At 36.9% G+C, this 21,330-nt stretch overlaps 1 protein-coding gene across 3 annotated transcripts in view; it reads right to left on the minus strand.

Annotated features, from left to right (window-relative positions):
* The window catches only part of ABHD2 (abhydrolase domain containing 2), a 115,918-nt gene that overhangs the window by 39,281 nt on the left and 55,307 nt on the right, over positions 1–21,330 (minus strand). For all 3 annotated transcript variants that reach the window (XM_027851505.1, XM_027851503.1, XM_027851504.1), the window contains one exon: positions 1,218–1,393. In XM_027851505.1, the coding sequence (XP_027707306.1) occupies positions 1,218–1,393 (176 nt within the window). The remainder of the gene's footprint in view (positions 1–1,217; positions 1,394–21,330) is intronic.

The following is a 21,330-nucleotide window of genomic DNA, read 5'->3' on the forward strand; positions in this document are numbered from 1 at the left end:
AACTTATGGGCATGCAAAGCAAGCTTCTAAAATGTGGAATCTGAAGCAAAGCTTCCTTTTCACTAACAAGGCTGATAATTCTAGAGAATTTCAATGACCTGGAGCTTTGGGACATTTGCTGTAATTTTCCATCTTAAATATTACAAGCACCCACGACAGAGTCTAAAGTATAGGGCATACAAATGTCATTCTAAGACATGAGAGCATATATTCAAGAATATTAGTCTTTCTAAAAAAAAAAATTCACAAAGACTGCTACCATAATTAGAGGGGACACATGAAAATCAGGTATCTAGAGATAGGAGCTATCGACTAGCAGCAGAAAGAGTACTCAAAATACGACTTTTTTTTTTTTGCAGTTTTGCCTAGGGCTGGCCCTGCCCTCACACTTCTATTCACTCATCAAGTCATACTCCTCTTTCCCTTGTTTCTCTGAACATCTATTTGGCTTACATGTAGCTCTTTTATTTGTAGGACTCAGAAAAAGGCAAATTGCTCTATATGCATTGAAGTAGAATGGACATATATACACACATCAATACATGGCTGTCTTTATATGGGAGGAGACATTAGGAGACACATGTATCTAGGGGTATATATATCAGGTGTATGAGTATAAGGTGACTGGGACATATTAAGGTCAGGTAGAAATAAGGTCAAGAGTATGATATGAATGGTCCTACTCATAAAATTATAGAGCCAGGAGGAATCTCTGAGATTATATATACAGGTGAGAAAACTGGTTAAGTGACTTAAGAAAGGTCACATAATAACTACGTTACACAAGGTGGGGATTAGAGCCCAGGTCCAGGCCTGTGTTCTTTCTAGGACGCCATGCTGCTTTCCATAGTCATTGCTTCATCTCTACTAATGAATACCAACATAAGCTCCTTAACAATTCATACAGGAAAAATTTTTGGACTTTCATAACAGTATTTGAAAAGCATTTTAGTACTTATATAGTGTGCTTGTATATACTTATGTAGTACACATACACACACACACACATTTACACCAAGTGATTTTTAATCATTTTTAGGATTCCTCATATAATCCTGGAGACTTGTTCCACAATTTCTCTATCACAATATTTTTCATAAGAGACTTTTAGTTTGTAATTATAGACTGCCTAGTAAGATATGTCAAAGTACTTTTTCTTGTTCAATAGTCCATTCTTTCTGAGTAAGGACACAACCAACCAAACCAACTTGGCTTACCTCCAATGCAATGTTCAGCCAAAGGTTCAAAGAGGTCAAAGGTAGAAGTAGCTCCATCTGACATGGTGATGAACTTTCGGTGGCCATAAGGATGAGGTGACCTCACCCTTCCCATCTTCCCATACAAAGCAGTCTGGATATGTCCACTCTTCCCCCATATCAAGGGTGGAATATATCTAAGGAGGAAAAAATATTGAGGATTACTTTTCCCCTACATATAAACTTTCAAAAGTCTTCAAGAGCACTAGCCTTGTAACCTATTTTAATAACATTGGGGGAAACTGTGTACTGAACATAATTATATAAGATAAAGAAATCTTAAGACACACACATCAAATTGTACTTTAGCTTCAAAGTAGCTTTAGAATCCCCACCATGATCTGCACATATAGCAAATGTGAGTGTTTTAAATAATTCACAAGAGTACAAGTTCACAAATTTAGAATCAGAAGGGCCCTAAGAAGCCATGGAGTCTGATCCCTCATTTTACAAGGATTTTTTTTTTATTACATTTTTTATATTTTACAAGGAGACCAATTGACTTGTCCAAGATTACACACAGGTAGTAAGTAGCAGAACTAGGACCTAATCCCTGAGCCTCTGACTCCAGACCCCAAATTCTTTCTACTGTTCCACCCTGTCTCTTGGCATTTTTATCAACAAGAAGTTAAAAAACATAAATATTTCTTTTGACCAGCCTTTATGGACACGTCACTGCACTAACCCTAAATTTTACATCTATATTATAAGTCCAAAGCAGACAATGACTAACAACAAATTCCGAAGCTAGGAGCCTGTTTAGAATTTTAATGCAAAGGATAATGACTAAGCTCAGGCAAGGCACAGCGCCTTCATGCAACTGTCATTATATGAAAATACTGAGTTAGGCGCTCCTGATAGGAAATATAAAAAATATTTTGTTGGATTATGTCTTGCTGGTGATTGTTAATGAATGTAATAAATGAAGGTACAAATGAATAGATGTGAACTTGTAATTATTAACAACAAAAAAGTACAAGGATAACTGTAATAAATGACTTTGCAAGTAGTAGTTTTTCCCTGTTAGAGCAATTAGCTGAAGCTTGGTTTTCAGAGCGTGCCACCCAGGTGAGGCACTAGAGGCACAGCATGAGACGTGCATTTGCAGATGTGGTCAATGTGTTGAATTGTTTTGCTTGATTGTATTTAGGATTGCATTAATGAAGGAGATGCAGGAAGGAAAAAAGGAAGGGAAAAGCATCAATAAAACATTAAAAATAGACACAGAAGAAAAAGTTAACCATAGGGGCACACAAAAACATGGCAATTTTGTTACTACTGTGTTAAATTTAAATATACTAAAAAAAAAACTTTAAAAGTACCTAACAGATTCAATTTCATATACAAACCTTTTTTGTACGTTAAAATGTTCATTTTTTTTTGATGATTATTAAGTTCATAATGAAAAAGAAAAATCTAAAAAAGTTTGTTCTTTAGAGTACAGAATCATAATATTTTATAGCTGAAAGTGTCCTTAGCATGCATCTAATCCAACTTCTTCATTTTATAGATAGGGAAATTGAGGCATGGAGAGGTGACTCGTCTAGCCCAAGTCATAAAGGGGCAGAACATGGAATCCATGTTTCTTAACCCCAATTCTGTGCTCTTCCCACTATGAAAGTTTAGTTGTCTAATGTAAAGTTACTTGTATTCTATTCCATGCAGGGCATTTATTAATAGTCAAAAATGAGATCTGTTAAGTCATGTCTGTGGCTTCCTTCAAAACCATATTCAAATTAAACATCTCTAAGCAGCCCTTTTTAAAGTAATTTGATCCTATTTTGTTCATGCCTTTATTCTGCACCCACTAGTATTTGGAAAAGCTATAACTAGGAATTTTTACAGATGGGACAAGTACTACAAATGAAGCTCAGGGCCAGCCTACTGAGTGATGAGTGTAAGACACCCAGGCCAACTGGGGAAGAGGAAGCACCATCTGATAGGTTCCTATTTTAACTAATTATTCTTGTTAACTAGATGGTAAATCTTGTTGTGTCTATGATATTGAAAGCCTTCAAGTACTGTAAGTGCCCTTTAAATAATTCAGCAGTTCAAAGCCCTGGTAGCCCTTTACTAGTTATGGCTCTGATACTTGGCATGTTATTTTCTACCAAATTAATATATATTTGTTCATGTATTGTTTTACATGTCCTCAAAGTCATGTTTGTATGTTTGTGTGTACCTAGAAAGTAAATAGGAAACTTGGAACTTGGTAAATTATTTTTAGTAGTGATAGAAGTACTAATAATAATATCTGACATTTATAAAGCACCTTGTGGTTTACAAAATATTTTACCTAAATTCTTCTTTATGTGTTATGACAATCCTCTGAGATAGGCAACCTAAATGTAATTAACTATCATAGTGGCTAGCTAGTTGAGCACAATGCAATTCAATTCAATTAATATTCATTAGGTACCATAGCAGGCATGTGGTCAATGCTTTTTGAATTATTCATTCCCTCCCTCCTTCAATAAACAAAATGTTCAAAAAAATAAAATTGAGCACCTACTGAACTTGTTGACTACCTGCTAAAACAAACTGGATACTGAACAGAATATAGAGGTTAATCAGGTCTCTGCCCACTGGACTTATAATCAACACCTGGCTTTAATTACAAAATCACAGAACTCGAAAGATTTTAGAAGATTATGCGATATATCTTGTGGTTTTTGGGTTTTTTTGTTTTGGGAGGGGGCAGACAGGGGAGTGTCTAAATCACTCTGGAAAATAGTTATCATCTTTTAAAAGAACTTCAGGGATGGAGATTTCATAACTGCTCTAAGTAGCTCTTAAATTATTTACCACCATCACTCTGCAAACTGGCCAATTTTTCTCCATACTAAGAACCCATTTTATCATGGAAGGGAGGCAGCATGGTGCAATGCAAATAGAAACTCCATTCAGTATTGGGAAATCTGGGTTCTAGTCCTAGTTCTGCTACTAATTAGTAATATTACCTCGGGCAAATTTCTGAACCTCTCTGGTCCTTGGTTTTTCTTATAAAATGATAGGGCAAGCTAGCCTAAATGATCTCTAGGGCTAGAATTCTGTAATTTTCTTCTGTTATGGGTTTCTAAGATAACATAGTAGGCAAGTTAGAAACTTAAAATCCCATACACCAGGCAGGATTGTATAGTCACTATCCCTCAAACACACCTGCTTCCATGCCTTTGCTTACTCTATTCAGAATGACCTCATTATATATTTCCATCTATCTTTCTCTTACCTATTTTTCTAAGCCCAGCTGGAGTTCCACCTCTTCTGTGGAACTTAATCACTCTTGTCTCTTACATGTGTGGCCCTTAAGTGTTTGCATCACTTACTTGACAGCTAAATATAGGAATGCTGAAACTTACATGATTTCAATTGATAGTGCCCTAAGCTATGGTTTTCTCATGGAAACAATAATAATAATAATAATAATAATAATAATAATAATACTATTACCCAGCATTTACATAGCACTTAAAGATTTACAGAACATTTTTTATAATTATTTTTTAATTCTGAACTTAAGCATCAAAAAAAGAACATTTCCATACAAACAACAGCCTACACAAAGGTGTTACATATGAAACTGTGAATCTCCATTTCATATCACTTGCTTTTAAAAAAGTGAATAATATATTTCATGTGTTGCTTTAAAAACTGTCTGGCATGTAGGTGCTTCCTTTTGCTTTCTTCTGTGTATTTTAAAAATGTTTCAATGACCCTGTTTTTGCCTGGCCTTACTATTTCCTTTTGGAGTTCCTTTAATGAGGTGATTGGTGGATTCACGTAATGTCTTTGTACCCCTAGAGTGCCCACTGTAATGTCTTGCACTTAGCAGACACTCACCAAATAGATTCTCATTGAAAATAAAGAGTGATTGGTACTTCATAGCACTGGCATTTCGATTTGTGTTTCTAAGGCTGATAGCCAGCACCCTCACCATCAATTTGTTGAGTTCTAAAAAGGTATGGTGAAAGTTTTATAGGTGGCCAATAATGTTAGGGTAGAAGAAAATATTAATGTTCCATAGATTTGCGAAACTATTCCATAAATTTTTTCACCAAAAGTTCTTAGTAGTAGGACTTTTTGTGGTAGTAAAAAACTGGAAACAGAATGAACACTCATGAATTGGGGAATAGCTCAACAAACTGTGGCATATGAATGTAATCAAATAAGAAATGATGAACAGAAGGAATTCAGAAAGACAAACCCCTGTTTAACTGAAGCTGCCTGAGGCAGTGTTTAAAGCACTAATGGGAATCAGCACATCTATAGTACAGTGGATCCTCTGTTATGGAATAGTATGTAACCTTACACAAATCACTTACAACTTTTTGTGCCTTACTTTCCTCATCTGCAAAATGGGATAATCAGTGTGTTACTTTATCCAGGAAAGGCCTCTGAACATAAAAAAAGACTTAATAAATTTTTGTTTAATTGAATGGAAGGTTAACAACACCAATTTCCTAGTCAAGGTACTATATTGCTCATTGGGGAGAGGTATTTCATAAAACACGAGGTAGTATTTAAAATAGTAATGTTAAGAAAAAAATCCCTCAAATTGACATTTGGTCATAATTTCAATAATTCCACTACTTGTTGCTTCCCTCCAACTCCTCATTTTCCACCTTCCAAACCCCACAAAGCACCAGAAAATATTGACCTTCAGTTAGTGCTAGGCAAGTTTTTTTGTTTGTTTTCCCCCTCAGAGAATGATCCTTTATATTACTGTTGGGGCAATGGAATGTACAATGACTCACAGAAAAGAATGCACACACCCCACTGACTCATCCAGCAAGAACCTTCATTCAAGTGCTTAGCTAGTGAGATAAGAGAATGACTGTCCAGGGTAAAACGAAGAAGGTTAATGAAATTTTAAGAAATAAAAATCCAAAAAGAAGGAATGAAAGAAACACATTAAAGAAAATGGAAACCTGGCACTTATTATAGTGCAAGTATATCTTCCTAATTTTTATATTAGAAAGGTACACTGGGCCTAAGAAACAAATCAAGTAATTCTCCCAATCTGAGGTTCCTATGACACTAGATCCTAGTAGAAGGAAAGTCTAGTTGCTAGACCGGGTGAAGACAAAGAAGAGAAACATGGCCATGCCCTTATTGCTAACCCTGTCACCTAGAAAAAACACTGCTAATGATATATCATGAGACTTTATTGTCTCAAAAAGCTCAGCTGCATTTTATCTGACTTATGGGGCAGTAGGCTTCTGGGTATGGGGCCTCAAGAGAATAGAAATATTCAGTTCTTTTGGGCAAAAAGTCAAATTACTAATTAGAAATTTTAAAACCATAGAAACATAGGGTAAGAAAATGGACAGGTATTACAGTATTTCTTAACTATTTATTTTAAAAAATCATATTTGTCTATACTTCTACATAGTATGAAAGTAAAGTGAATCTTGGAGAGGTATACAAAGATAATCTAGACACAATCACTACTTCTCTTGCTTTCAGGAAGCCTCTTCACTCCCTCTTTTTAATACTACAGCACTCATTATATTTTGCAAATTAATTAATTAATTAATTACTTTTTCATTTTCAGCATTCACTTTTGTAAGATTTTGAGTTCTAAATTCCCCCCCTCCTCAATATGGCATGCAATCTGATATAGGCTATACACGTACAATCATATTAAATATATTTCCACATTAGTCATGTTGTGAAAGAAAAATCAGAACAAAAGGAAAAACTTAGAGAAAGAAAAAAAAAACAACAAAAAAAAGAGCAAATAGTATGCTTCAATCTGTATTCAGACTCCATAGTTCTTTCTCTGGATGTAGATAGCATTTTCTATCATGAATCTTTTGGAATTGTCTTAGATAACTGTATTTCTATGAACAACATTGCTATTACTATGTACAATGTTCTCCTGGTTCTGCTCATTTCACTCAGCATCAGTTCATGTAAGTCTTTCCAGGTTTTTCTGAAGTCTGCCTGCTCTTCACTTCTTATGGAACAATAGTATTCCATTACATTCATATACCACAACTTGTTCAGCCATTCCTCAATTGATGCACATCCCTTCATTCTCCAATTCTTTGCCACCACAAAAAGAGCTGCTATAAATATTTATGTACCTGTGGGTCCTTTTCCCTTTTTTATGATTTCTTGGGGAAATAGACATAGTAGTGGTATTACTGGATCAAAGGGTATGCACAGTTTGATTGCCCTTTGGGCATAGTTCCAAATTGCTCTCCAGAATGGTTGGATCAATTCACAACTCCACCAACAATGCATTAGTATTCCAATTTTCCCACATCTTCTCCAACATTTATCATTTTCCTTTTTGTTGTATTAGCCAATCTGATAGGTGTGAGGTGGTACCTCAGAGTTGTTTTAATTGAGCACTCATCATATTAAAGGAATGCTCTTTGAAAAAATGTTTCCAGACTTCCGCTTCCAGGAGCCAAGATGGTGGAATAAGAAATAAGTCTCTCTTACCCTCCCTTACCAACCTCCAAAAGCCCAGAAAATATCACCCCAGCAAAAACCCTGGAACAGCTGAACCAGAATAAAGACAGGGTGCAGCAGTCCAGTAGCCCAGGTAGCTTGAGGGATTAACAGGAAAGGCCCCTGTTGCCCTGGGGGAAGAAGAACAGTACCTATGGAGGCATCCCTGCAAGTTAGCAAAAAGCCCCACCTCAGCATACCAGGAGAAGATCCTGAAACCCAGGTGGTGGAGCGGGCAAACACCAACACCTAGACCCCTGAGTGCCTTAGTGAGGAGGGGGATCCCGGTGGAAACTAACTCAGAAAAAACTAGCTTTCCAGAACTAGCTTAATAGAACCACTATAAACTTAATGATTAATATATTTTGAATTATTCAAGTTAATCTCTTTAAATGATAAAGATTATCATAAAGTAACATGACTAATTAAAAAAAACAAAAATGTTAGAATTTATATGTTAAAATAGGTATTTTGAATATCTCAAAAGAATCACCTTGGTATATTGTTTATTCCAACAAAATGCAATTGCTTGAAACATTTTCTAGACTCTCACCTTCGGAAGTGCTTATAGATTCTGAGGCATATTCTTTTGACCATCACCAATAGTGTTAAGTTTTTATCCTTTGAAAGTGGACCTGGTTTTTGCAAATGGCAAAAAGTAATTTTAATCATGTCTGGTGAATGAGATAGGGAGATGGTCAAGCTGGGCAATAACTATTTTTGTTTAAAAAAATGAAGAGTTGCTATAAAGCAAAGGTACAAGAATGACTTTCTTATGTAGTTTACAGAATGGTTCCAAGGCAGTTATACAAGTTCCCAAAACTCTGAGCAATATTGCTGGAATAAATGTTCAACTTCAAAGAAGTCTATTTTCAAGGACAATACTCACTTGGATTCATAAATCCTGATGTCTTGTTAAAAAAATAAATCTCCTAACTTTATAGTCATGGTTTCTATTAGGCACGACACTATTCATTATTATTAACTTAGGTGGGTTATATTTTTTTTAGCACACAGAAGAAATGATGTGCTATTACACATACCACAGCTGAGAACAGGGGGATGAATCGTAAAGGGAAAGAGTAGAAAATGCTTAATATCTCTGAAAAAAAAGGATCAGAAGGTCTGCATTTATGAAGATTTTCTTTTATCTCTCTCCCTCTCAACTCTCCCAAGGGCAGAGCTAGGCCTTGGCAAGTGAGCCCCCAGTGTGCAACAGGCAACTGAAGGCTTTCAAACTTCACTGTAAAACGTGACTTGACTTAATACAAAAATATCTTCATGCCATGGAGATCTGGCAATAAAATACATAGTAATAAAAAGCAATTTTAAAAATGTTCCTTGTTTGTGGCCCTCCGTATCTTTAGCCTTGGGCCTAGTCCACCCTTCATTCCGGCTTAGCACTTTCCCAACCCACCCCACAGCCAGATAAAATCTTCTCTTCTTTTGATCTCTTAAAACACTTTGTTCTTTTTTTATCACACTTAAATATTCTACCTTGTTATAGTTATTTATAATGTCTTTTCAAATCTACCATGAGTAAGCTCCCAAAGAGACTGTTTTATTGCTTCTGGACCACATATTACATAGTGTTTTACATGTAGTAGGTATTTGACCCGTAGGAACATAAGTAACAATAAGAATAAGCAACAAATACTATAAAATTACATGATAAGGAATTTGGGAGTGTCAACAGATCCATTCCCTGTTTTTAGGTGACTAGATTTTAACTACTCCAGATATCCACAAAGTCCTCTGAAGTCCTCAGTAATAGGCATTCTGACAACAATAGTATATAGCATAGTAGGCCTTATATGAAAAATGAAAGATAAGTGTTATGTTTAAAAAGAAAAGTTCTTATCAAACAGAGCTGAAATTCCCACTGAGTCAACTGGACATGATGCACATAGCACAGTTCTTTATTTTGAAACAAGAAGAACTCATTATAAAACTCTGCACGATTTCTCAGATTAGCCAGAGAAAACAGATGTGGCTCCAAATCCTGTTGACCAAAAATGGAACATAATTTTTTCTCTGTGACTTTTTCTAACTTATGATGGGACAGGAAAGCTTGACTTGAAAACCGAGATGTTAAAATTTTTAAGAAGCCAGAATAGGTGATTCGCGTTCAATTGCCTATTTAAAAAAATCCCATTAGACTATCAAGTTTTTAATAGCTTAATGACTTCTTCTCTCTGGGGAAGGGTCAGGAGGGGAAAATGACAATCCAGATTCACTACAAAGATGCAACAAAAATACAGTAGCAAACTAAGCGACCCTTAGAAATAAAGAAGAAACCCAAAAATTAAGTAAAAGACAAAAGGGATCAAGGCTTTCAAGTTAAACTTGAAATTCTGATGTTAAACCAGGCATCCAAATAGATCCCTTGAAAGTAAAGGCAGAACGGCCCAATACTGGGATGTGGGGCAGAGCAGACCTCAGATAACTATTCTGGCAAAAGGGACACCAATGTTCTGCTGTTACACTTAAAGGATCAGAGTTTTTTTCTATTTTCTTCTTAGGACAAAGAGCACGTCCTTCCTTCTTTACGTCTTCCTAGACCAGTGAGTGCTCAACAAAGGCTTGCTGACTGACACTGTGTCTCACAGTGTTCCTTACTTCTCTTAATACCTATCACATCTGTCTATCCCATTCACTCTAGACACTGGACTACACTGTACTATAAGCATTCAAACTAAACCCTGCACTATTTTGTGACAGCCCTTGTACTGTACTGAATGCTCTCTCGTTTTTTTCCCCCAATCTTTTCACCTATTTTTACCTTCTCAACTAGATTGTAAGCTTCTTGAAGGCAGGAACCAGGTCTTATACTTTTTTGTATTTCCCCCACTGTACTTTGCAAAGAGTCCAATAGGTATTTGATAGTTAGTCAACCAGACCTTGCTCTTAGGACTATGGCTTTTCTCATTTACTTCTCTCCACTATTCTTTCTCATTAATTGTCTCACCAGCAAAACAGAAAACTATTTTTACTACAGTGTTAGAAAATATGGCAAGGCACTTATAAATTACAAAGCCTTTATCAGACTTGATGCAGCTTATCTTATTGGCTAGGCTCTTGACAACAGGATGTCATGATAATATTTCACTCCCTGGTTTATTTAGCTTGTAGCCACAAAATCTTAGGTTATTCAGTCCTATCCCTGCTGACTTCTAGATCCTTCCCTCTGTTCCAGATTGATGACTTCTTTTTCTATAGCTCTGCCTTAGTGGGTCTATCCTATCCTAGAATTTACCATTAAATCTTAAGATAAGACACTTCATTATATTTTACTCAGGCTCTTTGTATCTGGACAAATTTCTCTCATTAAGTGCTCCTCTGCTTTCAAATCTTTTCTTAGCTGATTTGCACCCAGTTAGTTAATGGGTTCTGCTACTGATATGTACTGGAGGGCTGCAGGTCATCCTTTTCTATCATCTAATTCTTTTAAAAAAGCTTTCTATTTCTCTTTATCCCTTCTTCCTGCAGCCCTCCCCTCCCCCACCAGGTCACCAACCACTAGGATGAAATATAAATATAGTCTTACAAATTTTGGGGCCTCAATAGCATCTTGAATCCCCTCACTGACATTTTGGTGGTTCTTGTGTATCAGATTAGGGCACATTCCATTCCACAATATTTATATGTGTATGTGTGTAAGGGAGGGGAATCAAGAGAGAAAATCACAGGTTCTAAGATATCTTTGATATTTAAAATGGAATCTAAAATGCCAACCTGTTCAATTGTTTCCTTTGTTATGCTCTGGGTTCTGAAACTGTGCGACTTTGCCCCTCTGCATTTTTCTTCTGCAATAACACATAAAAGAGAAGACCAGAATTTTGGTCAACTGTGCCATAGTTGATTTTCAAGTTCTGTATACTTTCTATCTGAAGTCATAATTTTAAAGCTGGAAGTAGTTAATATTTATACCTCACAACATTCCTATGTATTATTATTATTGTTCCTATTTTGTAGATGAGGAAACTGAAGAATAGAGACATTTAATTACTTGATCAAGGTTTAAACAACTAATAAGTATAGGAGGAAGAATTTGAAGCCAAGTTTCTCCTGACTTAATTTCAGTCCCCTTTCTGTTTCACCCCCTTTATGCTGTTATACCTTGCAATTCGTTTAGTCCAACCTTGTCATCACATTATAGACAAACAAACTGAGGCCCAGAGAGGTCAGAGGCCCAAAGTCACACAACTAGTTAGTGGCAGAACTGGGACAAGAACTCAGGTCTCTGGGTTCCCAGTTCGCAGCTCTTTCCATCATGTGATGCCGGGAGTCAATCTAAACATTTTTTTTTTCCTGCAACACAGTATCAATGGATAGGAGACAGCTATGAAAGTAGACATTATAAAGTATTAGGGCTGGTAGGGACCTGAAAGATCATGAAGTCTGTTATTTTATAGATGATGAAAACTAAGTAGTAAAGTGCCTTGCCTAAAGTCACATCTTGAGTTATGTAGCAGACCCAGGCTTAAGACTAGTTAAATTTACCATTTAAAAATCTTGGGAGTAACAATTTTAGATTAGAAACTCTGGAATGTTGACCCTCAGGTTGTATATGCTTTAATCATATTCTTTTACCAATATATGGCCACAGTATTGATAAAAGAAAAACACAAAATAATGGGGACTAAAAGAGACTGAATGGGGAGTAACAGCTTCAAAGGTTTATCATTAGTTCAGTGCCTACTGGACTAAAGAACTGTTAAGAAGATCTTATTTTCCATCTAAATCATACTTGCAGAAGACAGGTGTTTTGTTTTTTTCCAGATTTAAAAGGGCCAGTAACAGTTAGGAATAAGAATTACATCACATAGGTACTTTGCCCTAAATTCTTTAGAAAGGGCTGGGGTATCATTGAAATCTCTCTATGTCAATAAAACGTAAGAAATGCTGTACTGGCTTATATACAATTTAGTATTTTGTCTCTGATAGTGACACTGAGGAATATTCTGTTCCTGAGAGCATGGCTGTCCCCTGGCATGTCAGCCTCAAGAGGTTAGGTATTTATCCTGACTTCCTAACTTCTTTTTAATAACCTGTTAGAGATCTCTCCTCTCACCTATGCATTTCTTTATTTATATCCTTCTTAAAGGCAGTATATAATTATACAAATACCAATTTAGTACCTTATGTTGGTAGAGTACTTTACAGTTTTTCAGAGTACCTTCACATATATTATCTCATTTGATCCTCACCATAATACTGTGAAGTGGGCAGGACAGGTAAATTCAGGGGGAGGGTCACAGTAGTTAAGTGACTTGGTAATGGCCATACAGAGTCAGGAATCTAACCCAAGTCTGTTGGCACTAAGTTCGGTGCCCTTTCACAGCATATATCATTAAAGATACTGGGGAAAACATCCAGTTGTTTTCACTGCAGTGATTAATAGCTTTAATAAAAAATTTTTATTTTTTATATCAAGACTATCTGATAGTAATGGAAATCTTAGTGTGTTTTAGATCTGATGGTATAATCTGTAGCTTAAAAAGAAGTTTCAGAAAGCAGCAATTATATTTCTTTTTATCAGATTAAGATCTTCAGGAACTGGAGAGCTTATTCACCATTCGCTGGCTACCAATCAGAGATATTTCAGTAACTCAGCCTTTGAAACTATTTCAAATGTTGACTTGTTTAATGAGGATCAACTGAAGGGCATCTCGAAGTCAAAATGCTAGTAAAATGAGGAATAAAGAAGAAACAGACAACCCATAAGTGTGTTTATTTGTGTGTATGTGTGTGTGTGTGTGTGTTTTCAAACGCCATCGATGTAATAATCATAGCAAGTGGTGACATTATAAAAGTAAACCTTCACTCATTTTTATTTCTGCCCCACCCAAAACATATTCAGATTCTGATTGCCTTAAAGAGGAAATATGACTAAGACTTGAATATGGAAAAATTTTAAAAGGCATGATGAATAATTACTTAAAACCCAGTAGCATAGCACAGAAAAGTTACCCTAGATCCTCAAAATTTGAGAAATAACCCACAAATAAAGCACATCCAGCCACCTGGAGTGGCTTAAAACCTTTAAACCCAGCACTCATTCATTTGATCTTTAAGAAGAAAGGGCATCTGATGACATAGGAATAAATTTTCTACAGGCTTTGTGGTTTTAAGATTTCATACTAGCACACAAATTACATTAGTGGTTTCACTAGACAAAAACCACTCATGAATCTAACACTCGACTGGATGTCAGGAAACCCTGGATGTATTCCTAACTTGATCTGTGAAATGGGTGAGCCAGACAATTCATTTGTCTTCTCTGTCCCTTAGTTTCCCTTTTGTGAAAAACACGTTACTGACAGGACACTACAAATATGTGGGAATGGGGAGTGGAACCGAAACATGCTTCAGGTAAGATTGCAACAATCACTCCCCTCCCCACCACATCCCGCCAAAGGACTCTTTTCAAGACCTCCAGTGCTTTGCCATAGAGCTGCATTCCCCTTTTTTCCTGAAAGAGCTCATTCTTAAAAGCTGGCAAACAATTTATTTTCTTGGCCATGATGCTCAAATGTTGTAAATCATTAAAAGTCAGGCTACTGTGTGTGGGACAAGCAGTTTAACGTGAAGTGAGTCAGGAGAAATGGCATTCATTTGCATCCCTACTTTTCAGGAAGGCTGTCCTTCATAATGGAGCTTGTTTGCTTTAAGAGGGACTTGCATTCAGCAAAGAGGCAAAATTTTCAGTCCTACAAGAGATCTTATCTTTCCACCAAGAAAAATAAAGATATTAAAAGCCCTTTGTTCCTATAACAGGATTTATTTTTAGCCTTAAGATATGGACCTGGAATGACTAACAAAGAGATAATAAGGTCACAGGATTTAGAGCTAGAAGGGACCTTAAAGATCATCTGAGGTCAAACTCTTTCATTTTATAGAAATAGAGAAATTGAGGTCCAGAGAGGTTAAGTGATTTGCCCATGTTCACAGATGGTAAGTGGCAAAGGTACAATATCTAAGTAGTCTCTTTCCATTACACCTTGGCAGACAATTTGGCAGCCCCAATGGGTGTGTAAAAAGAAAAGCCAACCAGATACTGGGATTCAAAAACCTTTGTCCTTAGAATTCTTCCATATACTCTGTTCCTTCTCTCATATGATCCCATTTCTCTCAATCATCACAAATCCATATCTGGCATTGTTACTCCTCCCCTCAAAAAATAAGTTAGTGGTATCTTTCTGAAGGTAAGGACTATCAGCAACAAGTGTTATCAATACAACATAGGCTACAAGTTCACTTCTGTATTTTGAAATGTGATCAATTCTGTTCTGTTAAATTATACTATTAGTCTCTCAGTACCAGTCTCATGACTACAACCAGATGGTTTTAACCTGTATGAGAAAACAACTAGGTCTTTTTTTTCAGAGTCTGGGAAAAACCTATATTGGGTCTTAGTCTTCCTAGTCAATATTACTTCAGCAAGAAGCCCTTTTCCCAGAGGCTGACTTTAGTTCCAAATCACTGATTTTATAGGAAGAGCAGTTTCAATATGGCAGGGAACTCCAGGTGCTTCTGGTTACCATTTAGTGATGGAAGAAGGTGAAGGAATCTCAACTGGTTCCCAAAAATCTTAATTCAGTCCTCTGGTGTACCCAGGCTAATGATGGATTGTGCACTGGGACAAAGAGGAGGACTGGGACCTCTAGATTTTCAGAGGTTGCTATGCACTTCATACTTTACACAGCCCATCACATAGACTCTAGAGGTAAGTAGAGTTGCTGATAAGGAAATGAGGGATTTCTGATGGCAATCACGTTTAGAATTAAACATTTCAGGCCCACTGCCATAATACAGGCAAAGTGCTCAGCTTTTTAAAATGTCTATTAACAAGATAATGAGAGCTATCTTTTGAAAATAGCATTTTTCTTCACTGAAGACACAGATATTTCCATGGCTATGACACATTACATTGTCATTACTCTTGCTGGATGCCGTACTAATGCCCTTCTGTCCTTGAATTACAAGATTATGCATGGGAAAATTCCACTACAAAGAACGGAAGTAGCTCCATCCACCAGCCTATCTTTGACTGATGAGACAAAAGTAGACCAAGGAAACTAAATGAAATCTTCTTTGCCTAATATAACTTGGGTCTTGAAATATAAGCATTGGGTAAAACTTGTTCTTATACAGGACCTGTATTGTTTTTAACTGTACGTGTTTTTAACGACGAATGTTTAAAAACAACAAAATCAGCTACACAATTTATTTCAGACATGTAGCTATGGCTAAATTAAAATACTATTACAAAACAGAGAAACCATAATTCTATAACGTTAAAGTCAAGGAAAGAAACTCAGTGTTACTATTATCTGAGCAAGATGGAACTCAGTTTAGCCAGGTCACCCAAGCTTTTAACTCAGTATAAAATGATTTAGTTAAATATCTTAAGATCTGCATATCAAAATCTAAATTCATCATAAAGCCTCAGTATTTCATGGACTCAGTTTTAGTGCCTGTCAAATCATACTCCTATGGGCAGTAGAATGTGTGTGTATATACACACATACATACATACATGCACACACATACATAAACATATCTATATATCTACTTATAATACTAGATAAGATTATATGGGGGGAGGAGAATAGGATAAGTTTGGCTGGACCACAGTGTTGATGCAGGGGAGTAACATGAAGTAAGGCTGGAAAGGCGGAGCTAAGCAAAGCCAGATTATGAAAGATGTTGAATTCTTGATTAAGGAGTTTTTATTTTATCCTATAGGCAATTCAAAGACACTGAGAAGGGAAGTGGTAGGTTCAGAGCATTACAGTAGTGTATATGTTTGATGGGTTAACAAATTCAGAAAAGATACATAGTACACATACTACAACAGATCTGTGATCTCAGTGATGTGGGTGCTATTTACCAATGTCACTCACATGATGCCTCATCCTGTGTGATTCCTGACTGTATCTTCCCATAAGCGTACCATTGGGGGCCCATCCAGTGTGCTAAGGATCCTCTTAGCCTTTTCTTGATTTTGTAGGATACATACCAATGGAGCATGTGGGCTATCCAATGGTGATCCCTCACTCTTATCACATTTCTTTGATGACATCCTTTGTACCACTTCTCGTTTGTAATCCTTTGTTTGTGATGTGCTGCAGCCTGAATATCATATCCATCATATGCCTCTCTGCTCTCCTTTGGGTTACCTTTGATATGACGTTTTATGGCTTTTAAGTCATGGAACACGACAGTCTCCACAGCATGCATATACACACACATACACAAGCACACACATATATACACACCTATATATATATAAAAAACACATATACATATCTATAAATCAGTCAGTCAATAAACATTTGTTAAGTACCTACTGTGTTCCAGGCACTGTGCTAAGCCCTAGGAATGCAAAGAAAGGGAAAAAGACAATATTGCTCTTGAGGAACTCACAATCTACAAGCTATATAAAGAACAAATTGGAAGTAATCAACAGAAGGAAGGCATTAGAATTAATAGGGATTGGAAAAGGCTTCTGGTGGAAGGTGGGATTTTAGGTGGGACTTGAAGGAAGCTAGGGAAGCCAGGAGGCAGAGATGAGGAGGGAGAACATTCTATGAATGGGGAGGAAAGGGGAGCAACCAGTGAAAATGACTGAACTTAGGAGACGAAGTGTCTTGTTGGAGGGACAACAAGGAAGCCAGTGTCATTGAATCAAAGTGTGCATAGGGGTGGGGAAAGGGGTATAAGAAGACTGGAAAGGTGGGAGGGGCCAAGATTTGAAGGGCTTTGAATGCTTAAAAAAAAAAGGGGGGGGAGAGGACATTTATATTTCAATGTAATTGGTTCCCTTTGTAATATTATGTTTTTATTTTACAAATTTAAAAATATTCTGAAAAGGGATGCATCGGCTTTAACAAACTGCTAAAGTGTGTGTGTGTTGGGGGGAAGTGGTCATGAACAAAAAAGGTGAAGAACTCATTTGGAACAACTTTCTGGAAAAGGGTGAATTCTTAAGCTGTAATTTAAAAGGAAGCTGGCCTGTTAACTTCTAAGGGGAACACAGTGCCAAGGAATGGAAACAAGCTTCAGCTGATGTGCTATGGTTTCCCACTGCTGAAACAGAATACTTTTCCTATGGCATTCAAACAAAAAAAATTTTCTTAAAATTGTAAACACTACCAATCTTCATCAAAATGAGGGCACACATTCATGCTGTTTCTTCTTAACTTACAGTAATAGGATTGTTACAAACTCTCACAAATTCTGGGAGGTTCTGTAGAGGGACTCTACCTCTATGCCGGTGTGAGGAAGCAACTCAAAGACACAAAGGATTACGATTTGTAGTCGATCATACCTTTGTAGCATATCAGTGTACATATATCTATATCTATAATGTATGTGTGTGTATATATAAATATATAAATTTTATGGATTTAAAATGGATGCAAAATCTTCTTTATTTAAATTCTTGTTAAGACTATCCTGTATTATTTTTTTCAGGGTAAATAAATATCGGAAGTCTTAATGGCCATGCATTTGATGTGCTCAAATTCCAGAACTCTTTCTTCTTGGAGTGGAAGCTAAGGGTGTGAATTACATAACTAAAACAATTAGAAAATAGGATCATGAACAAAGGTGAGACACAGCACTCAACTATAAGTCCAAAGAACTGCTTTCTAGATCTGACACTGTGAATCTGAGCAGGTTACAGAAACACTTTGGGCCTCAGTTGACTCACCATTAAATTGAAGGGATTGATCTATATAATCTCTAAGGACTCTTCCAGTTTTATAACTGTGTTCTTCATCCTATTAGTATTATTAGTAAGGACAATGTAGGCTAGAAGAGTCAAGTCCTTGAATGAAGGCCCAAGTCCTGCCTCTGACACATACAGGCTTGAGTGCCACTGGGCGTGGTTCTTAGCCACTCTGTCCCAGGCAATTCTCTAAGCCTAGAACATGCAGAAAAGGCACAGACAGATCTCTCCAAGTACAGGGAGTTTCCTTATTGGGAGTTCCTTATACTACTGAAAAAACAGGTCTGAACAAAGAAAAAAAATGAGCAATATTAAATAAAACTCAAATGGGCAGGTACTCAAAAAGGATTCACACAGAAAGATGTTAGAAATTCTTTGCTCTTCCAATGCACATTGAAGGAAAGACTCAAGACGCATATAAATAAAGAAGGGAGGAGCACGGGGTTTTGGGGAAGAGGCAGTCAAAGAGATGGCAAGAGGAAAAAAATTGGTGGCTGCTGGTCAAGTGCTAAGAATTTATCATCCAAACCAGGAGTTACTAAAAACATTCCAATATAGTTGTGCAATGCAGGGTGCTGTAGACCATAAGACCAAGCCCTGAAAAAGATGAGCTAGAGACTAAACTAATAGATGATGGGACAAGCCAAGTCAGAGAGTGGAAGACAAGTGGTGAGATGCTACCAACTGCTTTACAATGAGGTCCTCAATTTTAGTAATTTCTTAGAGTTATGAATTTTCTGAAAGGACTCTAAGACGGAAATGTCACTCAGTGGAGAGTGGCTATAATTATTTCCTCACTAACCAAGACAGAATGATAGATAGCCTCTTCTATGTTCTTCTTCTACAGTTTCTTCTATCTTCTTTACATGCCTTTTAATAGGCTTGTGCTGTGTCAATGCCTTGGTTGCTTAAGTTGCTTGCAGTGGGGCCAAGACCTTGAGAGATATGAATTAGATTTTGAAGGTAAGAGGCAGGCTTCTGGACAGGGCAAGATAACTCCTCTGGGAATCCATCAAGATCTACCCCAGGCTATGTGAGGCTAGAGCTACTGTAATGTGCTCCAGATTACACTCACATTTATATAGCACTTGAAGGATTATAACACACTTTTGCTCAGGTAGCACCTTATGTAAAACTTTATTTTGGTTGAGTGGCTTCTATGAAGAGGTAGTCAAAAGGGATGAGGATGTAACATAAGAAGAACAAGTTCTCCAACTATGTTACAGCATTAGAATAGCAAGTTCTCTGACTCTTGATAGGCACTAGAGATCCCAAAGCAACCTCCTGTATTCCATTAATTTCCTATCTTGAAGTGCAAAGGTCAGAATAGTCTGATAAAATCTATAATGATACAGCCCTATCATATTACGGTGTTTTTAAATCATACTCAGTTAGGATTCCTGTCATGTTCATGATAGTAAACGATATTAAACTCAATAAAATATGACTCCTCCTAACACCCTCACTCTTAACTCTGTGAATTACCTTCCCTCCCATTCAATGGAATTCCACAAACATTTGCTGAGTGCCAGCTCTGTATCAGACACTGTGCTAAGACAAGGGCCAGGCAGAGAAAAGCAAAAATGAAAACAGTCTTTCCCTTCCAGAGCTTAGGTACTACATTTACTGGAAAGACTGAAGCCACCCTGCATGAAAGTCTAAGTCTTTTCCCTCCACCACCTTCCAAGCAAAGCAGTTTAGAAGCTTTTAATTCATAGGCAATGGGGGGCGAGGGTGGGGCATGTAAAGGTCTGGGGGCATAGAGCAACATGACAAAATTAGCGTTCTAGAGGTTTAATCTGGTAGGGAGAAAAGTTATTAAATTTGGTTTGTGAATGTTAAGTTTGAGGAAATGTGAAAAATGTCCAGTCTCAGCTATGTTCTTAGGTGTCACTTACCTGTAGGATCATAGAATTGGAGTTGCAAGGGCCCTTTAGACATGCAGACAACTTCCTCACTTTACAGGAGGGGGAAAAAAAAAACAAGCTTGGGGAGCTGAAGGAACTTGGTCCAGGGCCTGAGGAGCAAGCTCTGAGCTGAGACTTATATCTACCATTTTTAATCTCTCTGGACCTAAATATCCTCTGTAAAAACTGGGGGTATGAAGAAACAACATTTAAGGTTGCTTCCAGGTCTAAAGTTCTATGAGTAACATAAGCAATGAGTGCTTGATCTTAAGATCTTGGAGGAAGCAGGATTTGAGACAGACCTTCAAGGATTTAGATCATCCATAAAAAGCCTGCATTAAGAAAAAGAACAGAGGTAGGCAGATGTTTCTGGGGACTCTGAGTAGGCCAATTCAGTTGGAGGGGAGGTTTAATAAATACTCACTGAATTGATTTTTCTAACAACAAAAAAAATAGACATTTATGACTTGAGAATTAAACCTTTTACTGTACCCCAAGTGTGTGTTGGTGAAATTGACAGAGGCAGGTGGGAGACAAGAAAGTTGCACTCACTGGGTCAAAAGGTGTGGCACCATTTAGATTTAACAAACAGGATGTAGCCTCCCAATGAATCAGATCCAGAAGTAAATACTACTTAAGAGTCAGACATAACCAGTGTAGGACGTTTGTGACATTACTATCCCAACAGAAGACAATGGCGCTAAGCCTTCTACAATGAAGCTATAAGCTTGGAGAATGAACATTCTAAAAATATGGCACAATGTATATGTAACGAGTGATCTTTGGAAGAAAGGGTGTTTTGGTGCTGCATATCTCATTTTTAAAAGACTATCTCAGAAGGAAGATTTCTAAGGCTTTATGAACCCCACAAGCTCTTACGTAAGGACCCCTATAACTAGAGGTTGACACATACATTGAACTGTAAGGATGGTTTATTCTCTACAGCAGCAATTGACTCATTTTCATT

Source organism: Vombatus ursinus, unplaced genomic scaffold, assembly GCF_900497805.2.
Source record: "Vombatus ursinus unplaced genomic scaffold, bare-nosed wombat genome assembly UNPS02009205.1, whole genome shotgun sequence".
NCBI classification, from domain to species: Eukaryota; Metazoa; Chordata; class Mammalia; order Diprotodontia; family Vombatidae; genus Vombatus; species Vombatus ursinus.